Source organism: Vidua macroura, chromosome 5 (assembly GCF_024509145.1).
Source record: "Vidua macroura isolate BioBank_ID:100142 chromosome 5, ASM2450914v1, whole genome shotgun sequence".
Taxonomy (NCBI): domain Eukaryota; kingdom Metazoa; phylum Chordata; class Aves; order Passeriformes; family Viduidae; genus Vidua; species Vidua macroura.
In genome coordinates this window covers 72,970,052-72,990,152 of record NC_071575.1, presented here as the reverse complement: position 1 = coordinate 72,990,152, position 20,101 = coordinate 72,970,052, and the positions used below count along the sequence as shown (strand labels likewise).

The window sequence follows — 20,101 nt, the reverse complement described above, 5'->3', positions numbered from 1 at the left end:
GGACCCGGGGTCACCCCCTGGCAGGGACACCTGGGGGGGGGTTCAGGACCCGGGGCCACCCCCCGGCAGGGACACCTGGGGGGGGGTTCAGGACCCGGGGTCACCCCCCGGCAGGGACACCTGGGGGGGGTTCAGGACCCGGGGCCACCCCCCGGCAGGGACACCTGGAGGGGGTTCAGGACCCGGGGTCACCCCCCGGCAGGGACACCTGGGGGGGGTTCAGGACCCGGGGCCACCCCCTGGCAGGGACACCTGGGGGGGGTTCAGGACCCGGGGCCACCCCCCGGCAGGGACACCTGGGGGGGGTTCAGGACCCGGGGCCACCCCCTGGCAGGGACACCTGGGGGGGGTTCAGGACCCGGGGCCACCCCCCGGCAGGGACACCTGGGGGGGACCCGGGGCCACCCCCCGGCAGGGACACCTGGGGGGGACCCGGGGTCACCCCCCGGCAGGGACACCTGGGGGGGACCCGGGGTCACCCCCCGGCAGGGACACCTGGGGGGGTTCAGGACCCGGGGCCACCCCCTGGCAGGGACACCTGGGGGGGACCCGGGGCCACCCCCGGCAGGGACACCTGGGGGGGACCCAGGGCCACCTCCCGGCAGGGACACCTGGGGGGGACCCGGGGCCACCCCCTGGCAGGGACACCTGGGGGGGGTTCAGGACCCGGGGCCACCCCCCGGCAGGGACACCTGGGGGGGACCCGGGGTCACCCCCCGGCAGGGACACCTGGGGGGGGGTTCAGGACCCGGGGCCACCCCCCGGCAGGGACACCTGGGGGGGGTTCAGGACCCGGGGCCACCCCCCGGCAGGGACACCTGGGGGGGGTTCAGGACCCGGGGCCACCCCCCGGCAGGGACACCTGGGGGGGGTTCAGGACCCGGGGCCACGCCCAAGCCTACCAGGGACAACTGTGACCCTGCCGGGGACACCTGGGGGGTGTCAGGACCCGGGGCCACCTCCCGGCAGGGCCACCTGGGACTTGTCAGGATCTTGGGCCACCTCTGAGCCCGGCAGGGCCACCCCGGGAGGTGCCACCCCCTCAGGTGCCACCCGGCGGCTCGGGGGCTCCAGGCCGCGGTGCCACCAGCGCGGCGCGTCCCTGCCTGTCCCCGGTGCCACCCGGGCGGGGCGCACGGAGCGATTTTACAGGCCAGACTCTCCGGGAGGGCGGGGACGAGGAGGAATTTCATGCAACATTCCTGGGCCGGAGGCGGCGCGGGGCCGGGGCGGGGGCCGGGGCGGGCGGGAGCCGGGGGGCGGCTCCACGCCCTCAGTGCAGCGCTCGGAGAAGGAGAAGGAGAATCCAAGTGGGTTTTCTTGGCTTGGGAATACCGCCCCGCCCTTTCCCACGGCGGCTCCGGACGCGGTCAGCTGTCCACCAGCTGCTTGAGCGCCCGCTCGATGTTCATGCGGTGCCCCACGCGGGTCACCCCCAACTCCACGAAGTCCTCCTTGGTCAGGGCGGGCAGGTGGGTGCCCTCGATCTCGTGGTCCTCGAACTTGTCCCGGTGCTCCACCAGGTTGATGCTCTCCAGCCAGTCCCCCACGTCGTACTTGTTCCACAGGTGCAGCGGCTTCTGCATGAAGGGCCGCGGCGGGTGCAGCGTGTGCAGCGGCGGCCCCGGCGACGGCGACGGCGACGGGGAGCGGCTGCGGGCGCTGACGCTGCGGACCACGAAGCGGACTTCCTTGGGCTCGTGGGGGATGGAGAGGCTGGAGGATTTGAGGATGGTGGGGGGCGTCAGGCCGTAGGGCCGGACGGTGCTGAGGGGCTCCGGCCGCTCCAGCGCCGCGGGTTTGACGGGGCTGGGCGTGCGGCGGGTGACGGGGGTAGCGGCTGCCGGGCCGCACGGTGAAGGTGGTGCCGGAGCTGCGCTGGGAAATGGTGCTGAGCTCGCCTAAACTACTGAAAAGTCTGCGGAGAGAGCGGGGAGACGGGGGAGAGAAGAGAGGAGAGGGAAGGGGGTGAGGCCGGGCTTGGGAACGGGGGCGCGAATCCAGCGGGATCGGGGGTGGGACGGGGTGGGGACGCGGCTCGGGCGGGATATCCCGGGGGGGATGTCCCGAAGATTCCGGCGGCAGCGCCTGCAGGGTGGGGATTCCCGGCCGGTCCTGCCCTCCTGGCACGGCTCTGCGCCCCCCCCAGATGTCCCCAGCCCTGGGGACGAGGACCTTGCGCCTCGTCCCGCCTCGTCCCCATGCTGACCCCACATGGAATGGGAGCGACCCCGTGGAGAAAAGCTGGGATAAGAGGGAACCTTCCGGCGTTCTCCCGGCATGGGAGGACCCTCTGGACAGCCCTGGTGACGGTCACCTGGTGGTCAGTGTGGCGTGAGGAGCCCGGGGGTGGCCGGGCCGGTGTCCCCCTGGCTGTGCCGCCGTGGGAATCTTGGATGGGGACAAAGCTCCTCAGAGCGGTGCTGTCCCCTTGGCATTGTCCCCATCCTGCCATTGTCCCCGTGGAATGGACAGGGAGTGGGAAAGGAAAGGGATCTGACACCTGGATGAATCCTAGAAAATCAGAGTCCTCTGCTCTGGGGAGGCTGGGAGAGGTGGGAATGCTCCCCTGGAGAGGGGAAGGATCCAGGGAGAGCTTCCAGCACATTCCAGGCCCTAAAGGGGCTCCGGGAGAGCTGCAGAGGGACTGGGGACAAGGCCTGCAGGGACAGGACACAGGGAATGGCTCCCACTGCCAGAGGGCAGCGATGGATGGGATCTTGGGAATTGGGAATTCCTGGCTGGGCTGGAATTGCCAGAGCAGCTGGGGCTGCCCCTGCATCCCTGGAATGTCCAAGGAAAGGTTGGATATTGGCACTTGGAGCACACTGGGACAGTGGGAGGTGTCCCTGCCATGGCAGGGGTGGCACTGCAGGGGCTCTGGGGTCCATCCCATCCCATCCCATCCCATCCCATCCCATCCCATCCCATCCCATCCCATCCCATCCCATCCCATCCCATCCCATCCCATCCCTGCCACTCCACTTGTCCTCAGAACTATCCCATAAAATTCCCCGCAGCCCAGTGCCTCAGTTTCCCTGCCACTGCCCTGCTTGGCCTCCCATCTCAGCTCCCTCCTGGAAAACCGGGACACTCTGGAATGCTGCTGGGATCCACCATTGCCTTGAACGCCACCTCCTGGTTTTGGGAATGTTGATGAGCTCCAAGGATCCCATAAATCCATGGCTCCGAAGGGGTGAGCTGAAGATCCGCAGGACGAGCCGCATTCCCGAGAATTCCCGTTTTTCCGCTTCCCTGGCACAGCAGAGAAGGAATCGCCTCCGGGAAGCTCTGACAGGGAAAAGCCGGATGTCCGTGAGGAATGGGAAGTGCGGGGACGTGGCCGTGTCCCACCGGGATCTGGGAGAGAAAGTTCTGGATCTGCTGGAACGCCCTGGGAGGGGCAGCTGGGAAGGACCAGCCATGGAAAATCCGAAGGATCCGGGTGTTCCTCCCGAGCCTGTGGATGCGCCGATGTGGCTGGGCTCCCGTTGGGAATTCCAGGCAGTCCGTTTTCCCGCACGGAGCCACAGCTGGATCCCATCCACACCCCGGATTCCCGGCTCCTTCCTCTCCTGCTGGGAATCCCAACATCTCCGGATCCCAGCTGACTCCTCAGGGAGCTTCCCACGTTTTAGGAACCCTTTGGGATCATCCGTTTTCCCTCCAGGCAATCCCAGATCCATGCGAGTGCGGTTTCCCGTTCCTGGGGTCTTTTCCAGGCAGCTCCAAGGCGGCATTCCCAGTGCTCCAAGTTTCTCCAGGAGCTGGGATGGGGCAGCTCCCGAGCCCGGATCGTTCCTGGGATCATTTGGATTGTTCCTGGGATCATTGGGATCGTTCCTGGAATCGCTGGGATCATTCCTGGGATTATTTGGATCATTCCTGGAGTCGCTGGGATCATTCCTGGGATTATTTGGATCATTCCTGGAGTCGCTGGGATCATTCCTGGGATTATTCGGATTGTTCCCAGGATGGCTGCGATTGCTCCTGGGATCATTTGGATCGTTCCTGGGATCGTTCCTGGGGTAGTTTGGATCATTCCTGGGATCGTTCCTGGAATCATTCCTGGGATAGTTCGGATCGTTCCTGGGCTGGCTGGGATCACTCCTGGGATTGTTTGGATTGTTCCTGGGCTGGCTGGGATCACTCCTGGGATAGTTCGGATCGTTCCTGGGATCGTTTGGATCGTTCCTGGGCTGGCTGGGATCACTCCTGGGATAGTTCGGATCGTTCCCTGCTCCTCGGCGAGGCTCCCGTGCAGCTGCTCCGCTGTTCCGTGTGGGCCCCCAAACCCTTGGAGTTGCCTCCCACAATTCCTTGGAGTTGTCTCCCACAATTCCCAGGGCAGCTTCCAAAGGGGCTGTGACCACGCCCACCTTCCTCTGGCCGAGGCGTGGACCTGTTCCCAACCTTCCCATGGATCTTCCTCCAAATCTTCTCCCAGTCTTCCCATGGACGTTTCTCCAGTCTTCCTACGGATCTTCCATCCAATCTTCCTACGGATCTTCCCGACTTTCCTATGGACATTTCCTGGCCTCCTCATGGATCTTCCTCTGCAGATCTCCTCTGACCTTCCTGTGGGGTTTTCCCCAACACTCCAGTGGAGGTTTTTCCAACATTCCCAAGGACCTTTTCCCAGCCTTTCTATGGATCTTCCTCTGACCCTCCCATGGATCTTCCTGTGAGATCTTCCTTCCAATGGATCCATAGGATCTTCCTTCCTTTTGATGGACCTTCCTCCAAAGCTGATCCCAAATATAGCCCTGACCCTGATCCTGACCCTAAACCTGGGTCTGACCCTGATCCTGACCCTAACCCTGATCCCGACTCTGATCCTGACCCTAAACCTGGGTCTGACCCTGATCCTGACCCTAACCCTGATCCCGACTCTGATCCTGACCCTAAACCTGGGTCTGACCCTGATCCTGACCCTAAGCCTGATCCCGACCCTGACCCTGACCCTAAACCTGGGTCTGACCCTAATCCTGACCCTGATCCTGACCCTGATCCCAAGTGCAAACCTGATCCCAGCCATGACTCTGCCCCTAATCCCAATCCCAACCTTGACCCTGATCCTGACCCTAACCCTGATCCTGACCCTGATCCTGACCCTAAACCTGGTTCTGACCCTGATCCTGACCCTAAACCTAATTCTGACCCTGATCCCGACCCTGACCCTGATCCCAAGTGCAAACCTGATCCCAGCCATGACTCTGCCCCTAATCCCAATCCTAACCCTGACCCTGATCCCAATCCCAACCCTGACCCTGATCCTAACCCTGATCCCAGCCTTGACTCTGCCCCTAATCCCAATCCTAACTCTGACCCTGATGCTGACTCTGATCTTAACCCTCAATCCGACCCTAAACTTAACCTTGATCCTAACCCTGAACCTAAACCTGACCCTAACCTTGATTCCAAATTAACCTCAACCCTGATCCTGATTTTGATCCTGGTCCTAACCCTAAACCTGACCCGAACTTTAACCCTGATCCTAAACCCGACCCTAATCCCGATCCCAGTTCACAGATGATCCAAACCCTGATCTTGATCCTGATCCCAATCCTAATCCTAACCTTGATCCAGACCCTGACCCCAATCCCAACCCTGATCCTGATCCCAGTCTCAACCCTGATCCTGATCCCGATCCCAATCTTCACCTTGGCTTTTCCTGGGAGCCGGGACAGGGATACTGGGAGCCGGGACAGGGATACTGGGAGCCGGGACAGGGATACTGGGCGAGGATCAAACACTGTCCGAAGTTCCTGATCCCGCTCACTCTGGTGGATGGAACGTGGCCATCCCAAAGGATCTGGGATCAGGTGTTGGAGCAGGACACGGAATTCCTGCTGTCCTGAACCTGCTAGCTGTGGGATGAGCCTGGCTGGAACCTTGGGATGAGCCCAGGGAGGAACCTCGGGATGAACCTGGGAGGAATCTTGGGATGAGCCCCAGGATGAGCACTGGGAGGAACTTTGGGAAGAGCCCTGGGAAGAGCCCTGGGAGGAATCTTGGGATAAACCTCGGGATGAGCCCTGGGAGGAATCTTGGGATAAACCTCGGAATGAGCCCTGGGAAGAGGGCTGGGAGGAATCTCGGGATGAGCCCTGGGATAAACCTTGGATGAGCCCTGGGATGAGCCCTGGAATGATCCATAGGATGATCCAAGGGCCCCAGTGCCAACACAGGGGGTGGTTCCCCCCCGGTGTCCCCCAAATATCCCAAATTTCCGTGACACCGGTGCCAGGATTGAGGGAATGAATCCACGGCTGGATCCGATGGGATGAGCCTCCCATGGCCTCCGGAATGACCCCGCTCCGGGTGTTCCCGGAAAGATCCGGAGCAGGCCGGGAGCTTCCGAGCATCCCACGCCTCCGCCCCACCCGGGAGCAGAGCAAATCCCTGGGAATGGCATCCAGCAGCCGTCGGGAAAGCGGGAACGCGGCCCCCGGCATTCCCGGGGCGTCGGGATCCGGCGCCGCTCTCCCGGGATGGGGCCGCGGCCTCGGGAATTCAGCGCTTGGCAGAAAAGGACAAGGAAAAATCAACCGGGAACGGCTCCGGGAGCTGGGACACGGATGGAGCCGGAGCTCCGCACACGGAACGGGACACGAGGACGGGACACGGGGACAACACGGAGGAAGCACAACCAGGAGCACAGAGCCGGCCATGCACGCTGGGAAATTCCCAGGGGGAATTCTCCGGCCCTCCCAATCCCATGCCTTGCCCCTTCCAGTCCAAGGGAGCTGGAGTGGGAACAGCTTTTCCCGGGATCCCGCTGCTGTCCCATCCCAGCCTGGGCAGCTGAGGAAGGGATTCCAGAAGCTCTGGAAGCCACTGCGATATCCTGGAATCGTTGCTGGCAGAAGGGGAATCCCTGGATCCCTGTTTTCCTGCTGTGGCCTCGGGTGACTTCCCTGGGGGATTGGGATGGAGCAGGATCCCCGGCGCTCCCTCCTCTGTCTCATGGAATTTTTGCTCCAGAGGGGGACCTGGGACCCCCCCCCCCCCCCGCCCCAACCCTGGGGAGTCACGGATGGATCCCTGCATCCAAGGTTTCCTGGGATTGGAACGGGGATGCTCTGCCCCCCTTCCCAGGGTCCTTCCCAGAATCTCCTCCACCATTCCTGGGGTCCTTTCCCACTTTTCCTGGGGTCCTTTCCCCCTTCCTGGGATCTCACTCACCTTTCCTGGGAGCCTTTCCCACTTCCTGAGGTCTTTCCCACCCTTCATTGGGTGTCTCCCACCTTTCCTGGGATCCTTTTCCCACCTTTCCTGGGGTCTCTCCCACCTTCCCCGGAGTCTCTTCCAACATCCTTGGGATCTCTCCCACCCTTCCTGTGATCCTTTCCCATCTCCTGGGATCTTTTCCGCCCTTCCTGAATTCCCTCCCGCCCTTCCTGGAATGTCTTTCACCCTCCCTGGGGTTCTCCCACCTTTTCTGGGATCCTCTCCCACCTTTCCTGGTGTCTCTCCCACCTTTCCTGGGATCTTTTCCATCTTTCTGGGGTCTTTTCCACCTTTCCTGGGATCTGTCCCACCTTTCCTGGGATCCTTTTCCCACTTTTCCTGGTGTCTCTCCCACATTTCCCGGTGTCCTTCCCTACCCTTCCTGTGGTCTTTCCCCACCTTTCCTGGTGTTTTCCCCACCTTTTCTGGGATCCTTTCCCACTTTTCTTGGGGTCTCTCCCACCTTTCCCGGTGTCCTTCTCTTTTCCCACTTCCCGGTGTCTTTCCCTCCCTTCCTGGGATCTTTTCCATCCTTCTGGGGTCTTTTCCACCTTTCTTGGAATCTCTCCCACCTTTCCTGGGATCCTTTCCCACACTTCCTGGTGTCTCCCCCACCCTTCCCAGAGGACTGAGCTGCTCCGGGATCTCCCAGCCCACGGCCCCAATCCCCCCGGGATCCCGACGGGAATTTCCTCAGCAGGAACACCAGCGGGAAGAGCCGGACACGCCACCACAGCACAGGGAACAGGGCCATGCTCCCGAGGGACGCGCACATCCCGGAGCCGGCGCCGCTCCCTCCGGCGGCCTCCCAAAAACCTCGGGAACGCCGGCGGGAGCGGGGCGGCAGCGGGGAGGGGAAGAGACAGGTGAGGAATGGGACATTCCCGGTGGGATGGAGCTATGGAATGGGAACGTGCTCACTTACACAACTCGCCCACCCTCCGGAGGCCAGAGGCGGATCTAGGACAGAGCAGCGGGACATGCACATGGAAGCAGGAAAAGAGGCAATGAGAGAAATGTTAGCTCCGGTCCGGGAAGCGCCACACGGAAAAGAAGCCACCGGACGTCGATCCCGAGGGATTCGGGGCCGGGAGAACCGCGGGAATCGATCCGGCCTTGGTGTTCCCTGAGTGGAGACCCCCGCTTGGGTTTGGGGAGGGGGATCGGGAATGGGGGAATGGAGGGGGTGGGAACTGGGGGGACGGGGGGGGGATCGGGGTGGTTCCCGCGGGATGGGTGAGGGTGTGGCCGGCCGGGAATGGGGCGGTTGGAATTGCATGGATTCAGCCAAAGCCTGGAGGGTTGGACAGCGACAGAGCTGCTGGGAGGGCTGGGAAAAGAGGGAGCAGAGGGGAGGGATTTGGGAAAGGGCCAGGGGTTTGGGAAAAGCAGGCAAATGGGAAAGAGAGGGATTTGGGAAAGGCGGGGAAATGGGAAATGCGAGGATTTGGGAAAGAGAGGAATTCGGGAAGTAGAGGGATTTGGGAAAGGCGGGGAATCGGAAATGCGGGGATTTGGGAAGGAATGGGGATTTGGGAAAGAGAGGAATTTGGGAAACACAGGGAAATGGGAAAGGCAGGGATTTGGGGAGGAACAGGGAAATGGGAAAGAAGAATTTGGGAAAGGCAGGGAAATGGGAAATGCAGGGATGTGGGAAGGAATGGGGATTTGGGAAAGGCAGGGAATTTGGGAAGGAATGGGGATTTGGGAAAGGCAGGGATATCGGAAAGAGGGATTTGGGCAAGGCAGGGATTTGGGAAAGGAAGGAAACAACAAATGCATGAGAAAAATGCCCCACAGCCAAAACAACACCGAGCAGCCGACACAAAATTCCCAAGTTTTTCCATGTCCCCCCGGGGCTGGTGACAGTGACGGTGCCATCGGCCACCCCCAAAGGCCACGGGATGTTCCCGGGGATTCGGTGCTTCCCAGAGGGAATAACTTGTGGAAATTCCCTGGGATCCCTGGGCTGTGCTGTCGGGAAGGAGGGAATGGCCTCATCCCACCCGGATAAGGACCAGGAGCTTCCAGGTTTGGAATGGCGGCTCCAAACGCCCCAAAACCCCTGGATTATTCCCACTTTTATCCCTTTCTGCAGCGGAACAGGCAGGAAATGCCGGAGCCGTGCCGGGAGCGGGGACGCCTCGGGAATGCCGAAAGTTGGGAGCTGCCATTGGAGCAGAGTCTGGGATCATTTGGGAATGTGCATGTGTGAATTTCTGGGAAGAATGCATCGTTATCCCATGGGAAAAACATCCCAAGGGGACCAGGCTGGAGCAGGGATGGGGAGGAGACCCGAGGGGGTCTCAGGCTCCAGCTGGGATTTGTCCGGAGTGGTTTCGGGATTGGGATTTATCCCCGAGCTCTGTCCCAGAGCAGGGACAATCCGGAGCAATCCCGGTGTCCAGCAGGGAGCTCTGGCAGGGTCAGGGATGTTGTAACTAAAATTCCCTTTTTCCTTCTCTGATCCCAGCAGGAAAGGGGAATTCTGGGCTGGAATCCATAGGAAAATTCCCAGTTCCTCAAGTGTTGGCCCTGGGCCTTCCCAAGCCAATCTCTTCCCGTGAGAGACCCTGCAGAACACCCTGAACTCCTCCTGGAACGGATCCCTCTGGACTTCTCCAAGGAAAAACCCTCTTCCCATGATTCCCACCTCAAGGAAAAGGTGACCAACCCCTCTTTGACGGGAACATGGGGACACTTCCACTCTTCCCCCCTGGAGTTTCCTTCAGGACCTGGAGCTCATCCCATGGAGCTCCAGGCACCCCTCGCCGCTCTTCCCAAATTTCCCAAAAAGCCCGTTTCCTTGGGATGAGGGTGATGGGTGATGTGGGGATGGGAGAAGCCAGCGGAGCGGTGACGCGGGGACACGGGTGACGCCGGGGCAGGACACGTGCTGGGACCCTGTCTCCTTGTAGGCATCAAACCCTTCCCAGATCCCGCCGCGCCTCGGGATCATCCGGGATCAAGGGCTGGAAGGGTCCTCTCAGTGCAGCCCCCCAGAATTCCCGGTTTTCCACGGCTCAACCTCCCTGAGCTCTCCCAAGGCTCTGCTGGTGGGGAAGGTCCCCAGCCTCAGCCAGATGTCCTTTGAGAACCTGGGGAAATTCCATGGAAACCCAGAGGGGACGGGATCCAGGGGATCCCAGTGTGCCTGGGGACCCCTGCAGAAGCCTCTTCCCATGGGAAGCCGAATCCATGGAGCCCGGTGGGAGGGAGGGTGGAGAACGCAGGGCCATTGGCAGCGTGGCCACCTTCATCCCTACCCTGGCCACCTCCATCCCAATCAATCCTGGAACCTCCATCCCAATCCTGGTCACCTGCATTCCAGTTCTGGAACCTCCATCCCAATCAATCCTGGAACCTCTATCCCAATCCTGGTCACCTGCATTCCAGTTCTGGAACCTCCATCCCAATCAATCCTGGAACCTCCATCCCAATCCTGGAATCTCCATCCCAATCCTGGTCATCTCCATCCCAATCAATCCTGGAACCTCCATCCCAATCCTGGAATCTCCATCCCAATCCTGGAATCTCCATCCCAATCCTGGAACCTCCATCCCAATCAATCCTGGAATCTCCATCCCAATCAATCCTGGAACCTCCATCCCAATCAATCCTGGAACCTCCATCCCAGTCCTGGAACCTCCATCCCAATCCTGGTCACCTGCATTCCAGTTCTGGAACCTCCATCCCAATCAATCCTGGAATCTCCATCCCAATCCTGGAATCTCCATCCCAATCAATCCTGGCCACTTCATTCCCAAACTTGGCCACCTCCTTCCCAATCCTGGCCACCTCCTCAATCCTGGGGACCTCCTCTTCAGATGTTGGGGAGGCACCTCTTTCCTGATCCTGGCCACCTCCTCCTCCAACGTGGCCACCTCCTTCGTAGTCCTGGCCACCTTCTCTCCAAACTTGGCCACCTGCTCCTCCTCAATCCGGGCCACCTCCTCTCCAAAAGGGGCCACCTCCTTCCCAATCCTGGTCACTTCCTTCCCAAACTTGGCCATCTCCTCCTCAATCCTGGCCACCTCCAGCCCAATCCCACCCACTCCTTCCCAATCCTGGCCACCTCCTCCTCAATCCTGGCCACCTCCTTTCCAAAAGTGGCCACCTCATCCCCACCCCTCCCTGCCACACAAATCCCCTCTATTCCTCGCTCAGCGATCCCAATCCCCCTTCTCCTTCCCTCCCCACAGCCAATTCCCTCGATTTTCATCCCAAATCCCTGCTTCCCGTGGGAATTTCCCCGGGAAAGCCCCCCAAGCCTACAAGGAAACAGGGGGTGTTTTTCCAAGCTTTTGCTGGGATGTGACACCACTTCCGGGACATGGAGTTCATTTAGGATCAGAGAAAAAGAGGCAGCTTTACCCTAAAAGGAACTAAAACCCCAAAGGGCTCAAGTTTCTTCTCCTTCTCCCTCAGATCTGTGGGAATATAAAGGAATTCATGGAATTGCAGAGCAGCACCGGAAAGGCTCCCTTTGGAAGCTCAAATCCCGCTTCCCGGGATCCTTTTTGGGGTTAAAGAGAAACAAAGGAACGAGCAAAGACACAAAAAAAAACCCTTGGAAAAGCTCCCCTCGGATCCAGAGCTCCAAACTGGGAGTCTTGGGATGCTCCTGGATGTCCCCAGGGGACAGAAATCCTTGGAAAGGCTCCCCCGAATCTGGATGCAGAACCCCAAAGTGGGACATTTGGGATGTTCCTGGAAGTTCTGAGGAGCCAGAAGCCCTTGGAAAATCTTCCCCGAGCTCAGATCCAGAGCTCCAAACTGGGATATTTGGGATGCGCCTGGGAGTCCCCAGAACCCCTTGGAAAAGATCCCCCGAGTCTGGATCCAGAGCCCCAAAATGGGACATTTGGGATGTTCCTGGAAGTTCTGGGGAGCCCTTGGAAAACCCTCCCTGAGCTCGGATATGGAGCCCCAAACTGTGACACTTGGGATGTTCCCAGGAGCCGCTGGAAAAGCTCCGTTGAGCTGGGATCCGGAGCCCCGAGCTGGGACATTTGGGATGTTCCTGGGAGTCTCCAGGAGCCAGGACCCCTTGGCAAAGCTTCCCTGAGCTCGGATCTGGAGCCCTGAATTCCACATTTGGGATTCTCCTGGGGAATCACCGGGAGTCCTCGGCAAAGCTTCCCTGAGCTCGGATCCGGAGCCCCGAACCGGGACCAATGGGATGTTCCTGGAAGTCCCCAGGAGCCAGATCCCTTTGGAAAAGCTCCCCCTGGCTTGGCTCCGGAGCCCCAAAACCTCGGAACTCTCCTGGAATCTGCCTTGGAGATTTATCGGTGCCAAGGAAAACTTTGGGAAAAAGAGCTGGAAATCCATGGCTGGGATTTAGCTGGAAAAACCTTTGGGATGGGCAAAGCTCCCACAGTTCTGGGCTTGGAGCCTCCTCCAAATTCCAGAGGGAAGTACAAAGCTCTGCCTGGGAATGACCTGGACAAATCCCGGGCCCTCCACATCCCAAATTCCTGGGAATTAAACCGTGACCGGATAGTTCCGATCAGCCGGAAAGGACAAAGGGTTTTTGGGATGTTTGGGATGCTCCTGGTGAGTCCCAGAGTTTGGGAAGATGGATCCAACCGGGATTATGGATGGCAGGAGCCTGGCAGGGCTGGGCGGCCACACCCGGGCACAGGACAGGGGGACACGGGATGGGAATGTCGCGGGAATTTTGCGGGAATGCCGCCTGGAGCGCTGGAGCAGTGAATCCGGAGCCAGGGCTGGCTCCGGGCGTGGAACGTGGCTCCCAAAATGCTGGGAATGGCCGTGTCCCCAATGACACACACACACCCGTCACGGTCACCGTCAGCTTTATTGGGGACACGGATGTCACACGCGGAACGCGCTCGGCCTCGCGCGGCTCCCGGCAGCGGGAGCGGCTCCGGCACATCCCCAGCCTCTCCCGCGGCTCAGCGGGGTTTTCCAGGATCCCGGGTTTTTCCAGGATCCCGCCACCGCTCCAGGAATCCCGGAGGACAGGAATTCCAGCCGGGGCAGGGAGCAAGAGGGGGATCACCTCGAGGTGAAGTCGGATTTTTGGGAAAATTCCTTCCCGAGAAGTTATGAAGCGCTGGAATGGGATGCCCAGGGAAGGGGTGGAGCCCCCATTCCCGGCGGGATTAAAAGCCGTGTGGATGTGGCACTTGGGGACACGCGGCAGTGCTGGGAAGGGTTGGACTCGGTGGGATCAGAGGGATTTTCCAACCTCAACAATTCCAGGGTTTTGGGTTAAACGCGAGGAAGCTGCTCTTGGACACGGCCACCAAGGGCCACCACGGATGAAGGGAAGTTGTCCCCTTGCTCCGCTGCCATTGTCACCGTCCCGGGTGTCCCTGGTCCCGGGATTGTCACCGTCAGTGGCCTGACCTGACGTTCCCACTGTCAGAATTCCTTGGGCTCTTTCCCAGTCCCTCGGCTCAAAGGTCCTTCCGTGGACGCCCGGCTTGGGAGGAGACAGAGCCGGAGTTAGAGCTCGGGGGAAAAGCCACGGATCGGGGCCTCCCGGGGTTCCCAGGGAGCATTCCCACAGGGATCGGTCAGGGAAAGGCGCCGGGGACTGCTCTGGAGCAGGGAATTCCCTGAGCTTGCACGGAATTGCTGGGAGTTCAGGATGGATGTGGGGAGGGAGGAATTCCAGGATGATTCCCAAATCATTGGCAGCTGCTCCGCCAATCCCATGGATCCAGAACCGCTGGAAGGGCTGGGGGGGATCAGGTATGGGAACATCAGTGTCCCCATCCCTGTGGGACTCCAGGTCACCTCAGTGTCCCTGTTCCTTGTGGAATTCCAAGACCCCTCAGTGTCCTTTTGGGATACTCCAAGTCACCTCAATCCCTGCGGAATTCCAGGGTCCCATCCCTCTGGGTGTCCAGGACACCTCAATGTCCCCATTTGGAATTCCAGGCCACCTCCCTGTCCCCATCACTGCAGAATTCCAGGCCACCTCCCTGTCCCCATCCCTGTGGGATTCCAGGCCACCTCTGGCTCCCGGCAGCTCTTGAGGGACACTCAGGTGACACTTCCCTTCTCTGGACAATTCCAGAGCCTGGAAAACGCGTCCCAAACTGGGTCACCCCCTCTTACCTAAGCCTGCTCCCATTATTCCCTGAATTCACAGCAATTCCATAAAAAACCCAGGAGAACTCGGACAATGCGGGAGAGCCGTCGCCATCATTAAAAATTCCGTTCCCCACCGACTTCCCGGGAAACGTTTCCAGCCTTTGACATCCCAAAACTTGGGAGATGAAAGGCTGTGACTTTCCCGAAAGGGAAAAAACTGGGAATGTGGGACTCTGCGGGATGGCTGGAAGGGCCGGATTCCGGCGGGGAGCGAGGACGGGATGTGCGGGAAAACAGCAGGATCCGGGGGCTGGGAATTGCAGGGATCGCAGGGAAGGTGGGAAGAGAGGATGGAGAAGGGCCGATCCTTGAAATCGGTGAAATTTCTCCAGGGGAAAACCGGGAGATTGGATGGACACAGATGGAAGGGACAGGGACACGGAAAGGGACGATCTGATGTCACCGGGAGCCGGCGGATTCCCAGCAGGGAATCCCAAACCAGCGTGGGATCCTGGCAGGGCTCGTAAAAGCCCGGAATTCCCAAAATTCCGGCGCTGCTGGAGATGGGCACCGATTCCAGAGGATCCCTGATCAGCCTCGGCTCGGGATGAGGGAGGGGACCTCGGGTGACACCCGGCTCCGCAAGGAATGACACCCTGGGGCAGGGAGACCCCCCCGGATCCACTCCAGTATTCCCAGTTTGGATCTGCTGGGATAGGCCAGAGTGACGCCGGGATGCTCCAGGACACTTTGTCCCCAAGGCCACCGCCTGGAATGTCACCTCCTCTGCCAGCTGCTCTGGGAGCAGCCGTGGCCGGGATGGTTTGGTTGGAAAAGCTTTTCCCAAGGGAAGAGCTGCCCCTGATCCAGAGCTCCTGGAACCAGCTGAGCCCTGGCACCCATGGGTGACACCGGGTGACACCGGGTGACACCGGCTCATGGCGGCTCTGTGGGGCCACGCCTGAAAGGGCAGGACGAGACTCGGAATTTTGGGTCACTTCCTGCTGGGATTTAATATTCCCAAGCTTTTTAAGGATTTGGGCTCTGACGTGGAAGGTTTGGGATCATTTTAGGGTCAGGGGGGTGAGGCAGAACCAGGGTGGCTTTGGTGCCACCATGTCCTGTCCATGGGGTGCCACGGGCCACCTTTGTCACCTCCTGAGCGGGACAACACCTGGAGATCCTCAGAAATGGAAAAGCCCCGGAAAAACCCACCCTTGGTGCTTGGCCAGGAGTGAACACGGAGGGCGTGACCCGGCATTGTCACCTCAGCATTGTCATTGTCACCACAGCGTCGTCATCGTCACCATGGCACCGTCACCACGGCATCGTCATTGTCACCACATCGGCACTGTCACCACGTCATTGCCACCGCGTCATTGCTACTGTCACCCATCATTATTGTCACTATGGCATCGTCGTTGTCACCGTATCGTCATTGTCACCACAGCATTGCCACTGTCACGACATCGTCACTGTCACCACAGCATCGTCATCACGACATCGTCATTGTCACCACAGCATCGTCATTGTCACCACAGCATTGTTAGCACAACATTGTCATTGTCACCACAGCATTGTCACCACAGCATCGCCATTGTCACCACACCGTCATTGTCACCACGGCATTGTCATTGCCACGTTGTTATTGTCACCACAGCATTGTCACCTCAGCACATCCCGTTTGTCACCACAGCGTCACTACAGCATCGCCATTGTCACCACAGCGTTGTCACCTCAGCACATCTCCGTTGTCACCACAGCATCGCCATTGTCACCACGGCATTGTCACCTCAGCACGTCCCCGTTGTCACCACAGCATCGCCACTGTCACCACGGCATTGTCACCTCAGCACGTCCTCATTGTCACCACAGCATTGCCACTGTCACCACAGCGTTGTCACCACAGCATCGCCACTGTCACCACGGCATTGTCACCTCAGCACGTCCCCGTTGTCACCACAGCATGGCCACTGTCACCACGGCATCGCCGTTGTCACCACAGCCCTGCCACACAGGGAGGGGAGGACACGGAGCGGCGGGAAGGGCGGAGCGGGGGAGCAGCCACAGCCACGGCGCGCCGGGAGCCCATCCCACAACTCCCGCGGACGTTCCGGCCCCACCGCCGGGCTCCCAGAGCTCCGAGACGTCCCTCAAAGCCACGTCGCGGCTCCTCGGCCGCGTCACCCGCCCCGACCCCGGCCACGCCCGGCTCTTACCGTGCGGCCACCACCGGCGACTTCTTGCCGGGATCCAGGGCGGAGCCGGCCGGTTCCTCGCCCAAGGAGCGCGTGTCCTTGTTGAGCTGCTGGAGGCGGGAGCTCAGCTCGCTGATCACAGTTGGTTTGTCCTCTTCGGCCCCGTGGCCGGGCCTGCTCTCCATGGGGTCCCCCCATAGCTTGGACCTTCTCTGAAAGAGGTAGCGTGGCCGGGCCGCGCTGGTGGCCGCCAGCGTGGCCGCGTGGTGCTGGGAGATGAGCTCGCTGTCCGAAGACTGCTTCAAAAGTGGGTCCCTGAAAGTAACCGGCCCCTTGCTGAGCTGGGACTTGAGTTTGGGCTTTGGAGGCACTGGTGGCTTCTCGAGTAGAAAAGTTTGGCCGTCGGCGAAGGACGTGTAGGTGTCGGTGGGCTCGCCGCTCTCCGAGGACAGCGTGGACATGCTGGAGACCGTGGAGATGGTGCTCGTGGTCTCCAGGTGGTGGTCGCTGGAGCTCCTGGTGTCCACCTCTTCCACTCCCGAGTCCGCCGCCGACTCCGGGGCCGCGGGGGCGTCCGAGGGCTTCCCTGAGGGTGTCGCGCCGGGGGGAGAAGGTGCTACTGCTGCCGCTGGCAGGGACGGCGTGCCGGGCGCGGCCAGGTGGCTCACGGGGGTGCCGGGGGTGGTCACCAGCACCCCGTTGGCGAATTCGTCCGGGGGCGGCACCAGCCCGATCTTGGCCAGCTCCTCGCGGGTCTCCTCGTCGCTGGAGGACAGCTGGGCCGGCGGGAGGGTCACCGTGTAGGGCTCCACCTCCTCCTCCGAGCTGCCCTGGCCCAGCGCCTTCTCCGAGGCCGGGCTGGCCGGCGGCTTCCCCACGGGGCTGGGCTGGGGCTCGGCCTTGGGGGACTCGGCCGGCTCGGTGCAGACCTCGGGCACGGCCGGGCTCTCCTCTTTGATCTCCAGGCCTATCTCGTCTTGACCGTTACTGGTGGCGTGGACCATGATGAGGCCGGCGGTCTTCTGCTGCGACGTGTCCACGATGCTGATGATCATGGACTTCTTGTCCTCGGGTTTCTTCTCCTCCTTGCCCGGCGGCTCCGCTCGCACCTCGGGCTCCTTCCGCAGGGTGGTCGGAGTCCCCCAGGGGCTCTTGGTGGGGGTCAGAGCGCCGGCGTCGGCCGCCATCACCGCCTTCCCTCCGGGGGAGTAGGCGGGGGACACCAAGCTCTCCAAGTCCCCCCTGTCCGGTTCTTTGGTTTGGATGTCCACAAACAGGGGCGCGGCTCGGTCCGAGTCGGGGCTGTGGATCGGGGTGGGCGACCGGGATGGGACTTGAGTGGACAGCGCCCGTTCCCTTGCGGCCAGCGCCAGCGCCAGGGGCGAGTTGGGATCCAGGGGCTTTCCCGTCAGGGGGTGGATGAAGGTCGAGGAGGAGCTGCTGATTAATGGCTTTAAAGCTGACACGGGCGACGGCAGGAGGACGTCCCGGCTGCCCAGGAGCCGCTCGTCGATGGAGCGCGACTGCTGCAGCGACGGCATCTCGCTGCCGCCCGGCGCCGGCCCCTCGATGGCTCCCACCGACAGGAACACCGTGGATTTCCTCCTCTCGTCCAGCCGCCGGTCCCGGTCCTTCATGACGCCGGCGGCGATGGCGGTGGCGAAGGGGAGGCCGGCGGCTTCCACCTGAGCGATGCCGGGGTGGTGCTGGTAGTCCAGGCGGTGGCTCCGGCGCGTGGGGGACGGCTCCCGGGAGGAGTAGCCGCCGGTGATGGCCAAGGCCGCCCGTTCCTGGGCGTCCTCCACCTGGAGCTGCTTGACCAGGGGACTCTTCTTCCTCTGCGGCTTGGTGGGGGCGAAGAGGCTCACGTTGAACTGGCCCATGTTGGCGTAGGGGTTGTCGATGACCCGGCCCTTCCTCTTGAGCTTCTCCGGAGGCGTCACCGCCGGGCCGGGCCGCGGGATCTCGGTGGGTTCCACGGGGAGGTGGGAGGAATCCTGGAGGATTATCATGGAGCGGGCCCTCTTCTGCCGCTCGGGGTAGGGCATGGAGCCCCTGGCCTGGTCGTACATCTCGGCCGCGCTCAGCACCTGCGGCAGCCCGTGCAGTTTGGCCTCCAAGCCCGGCTTAAAGCTGGACCTGATGGTGTCGTAGGCCCGGCCCGGCGGCGGCGGCGGCGAGAAGGACGGAGGGGGGCCGGTGTCGAAGTAATAGGGGGAGGGGGGCGGGGGAGGGGCGGTCTGCGGGGGAGGGGGGATCCCGTGGCCTTCCCGGACCGTGTCCGTCATGGAGGTGCTCCGCGGGAACTTCCCGTCCAGCAAGGACGCGGCCAGCTTCTCGTCTTCCCCTGGAAAACAAGGAAAACCGGGGAAGTCGGGGATGAGTTTCTGGCCCCCGGCTGGAAAATGAGGAAAAGAGTGGAGCCAGGGAGAAGTTTCCCGTCTTCCACCTGGAAAACGAGGAGAACAATGGAATCGGGGATGAGTTTCTGGCCCCCGGATGGAAAATGAGGAACAGAGTGGAGCCAGGGAGAAGTTTCCCGTCTTCCACCTGGAAAACGAGGAGAACAGTGGAATCAGGGATGAGTTTCTGGCCCCCGGCTGGAAAATGAGGAACAGAGTGGAGCCAGGGAGAAGTTTCCCGTCTTCCACCTGGAAAACGAGGAGAACAATGGAATCGGGGATGAGTTTCTGGCCCCCGGCTGGAAAACGAGAAGCAAAGTCAGGGAAGGAGTTTCTCGTTTTCCCCCTGGAAGAAGGAAAAGAGCAAAGTCAGGGATTAATTCTCTGGAAAACAAGGAGAGAAGTGGAGTCAAGGAGAAGCTTCACATCTCCACACAGAAAACAAGGAAAAGAGAAAAAGTCAGGGCTGAGTTTCTGGTCTCCACCTGGAAAACAAGGAAAAGAGTGGAATCAGGGAGAAGTTTCCTGTCTTTCCCTGGAAAACAAGGAGAACTAAAGTCAGGGATGAGTTTTTTTGTCTCCACCTGGAAAACAAGGAAAAGAATGGAATCAGGGATGAGTTTCTTGTCTTCCCAAGGAAAACAGGGGAGTCAGGGATGAGATTCTTGTCTCCACCTGGAAAATAAGGATAGAAGTGAAGTCAGGGATGAGTTCCACATGGAAAACAAGGGGGAAAAAAATGGAATCAGGGATGAGTTTCTTCTCTCCACTTGGAAAACCTGGAGAGAAATGGAGTCAGGGATGAATTTGTTGTCTCCATGAGGAAAACAAGGAAAAGAGCAAATTCAGGGCTGAGTTTCTGGTCTCCACCTGGAAAACCAGGAAAAGAGTGGAGCCAGGGAGAAGTTTCCCATCTTCCACCTGGAAAACGGGGAGAGAAATGGAATTAGGGATGAGTTTTTGGTCTGCACATGGAAAACCAGGAAAAGAATGGAGCCAGGGAGGAGTTTCCCATCTTCCACCTGGAAAACGAGGAAAACTATGGAATTAGGGACAAGTTTCTGGTCTGCACATGGAAAACAAGGAAAAGAGCAAAGTCAGGGATGAGTTCCTCGTCTTTCACCTGGAAAACAAGGAAAATGATGGAATCAGGGATTAATTTCTGGTCTTCCCAAGGAAAAGAAGGAGAGAGGTAAG

At 60.5% G+C, this 20,101-nt stretch overlaps 1 protein-coding gene across 1 annotated transcript in view; it reads right to left on the bottom strand.

The window, feature by feature from the left end:
• Positions 1-1,286: 1,286 nt before the first annotated feature.
• Positions 1,287-20,101, bottom strand: part of SHANK3 (SH3 and multiple ankyrin repeat domains 3) — a 179,018-nt gene continuing 160,203 nt past the window's right edge. Inside the window, 3 exon segments of the mRNA XM_053978334.1 lie at positions 1,287-1,832; positions 1,834-1,918; positions 16,524-18,849. Coding sequence (XP_053834309.1) covers positions 1,371-1,832; positions 1,834-1,918; positions 16,524-18,849 — 2,873 coding nt within the window. The 3' untranslated portion in view covers positions 1,287-1,370.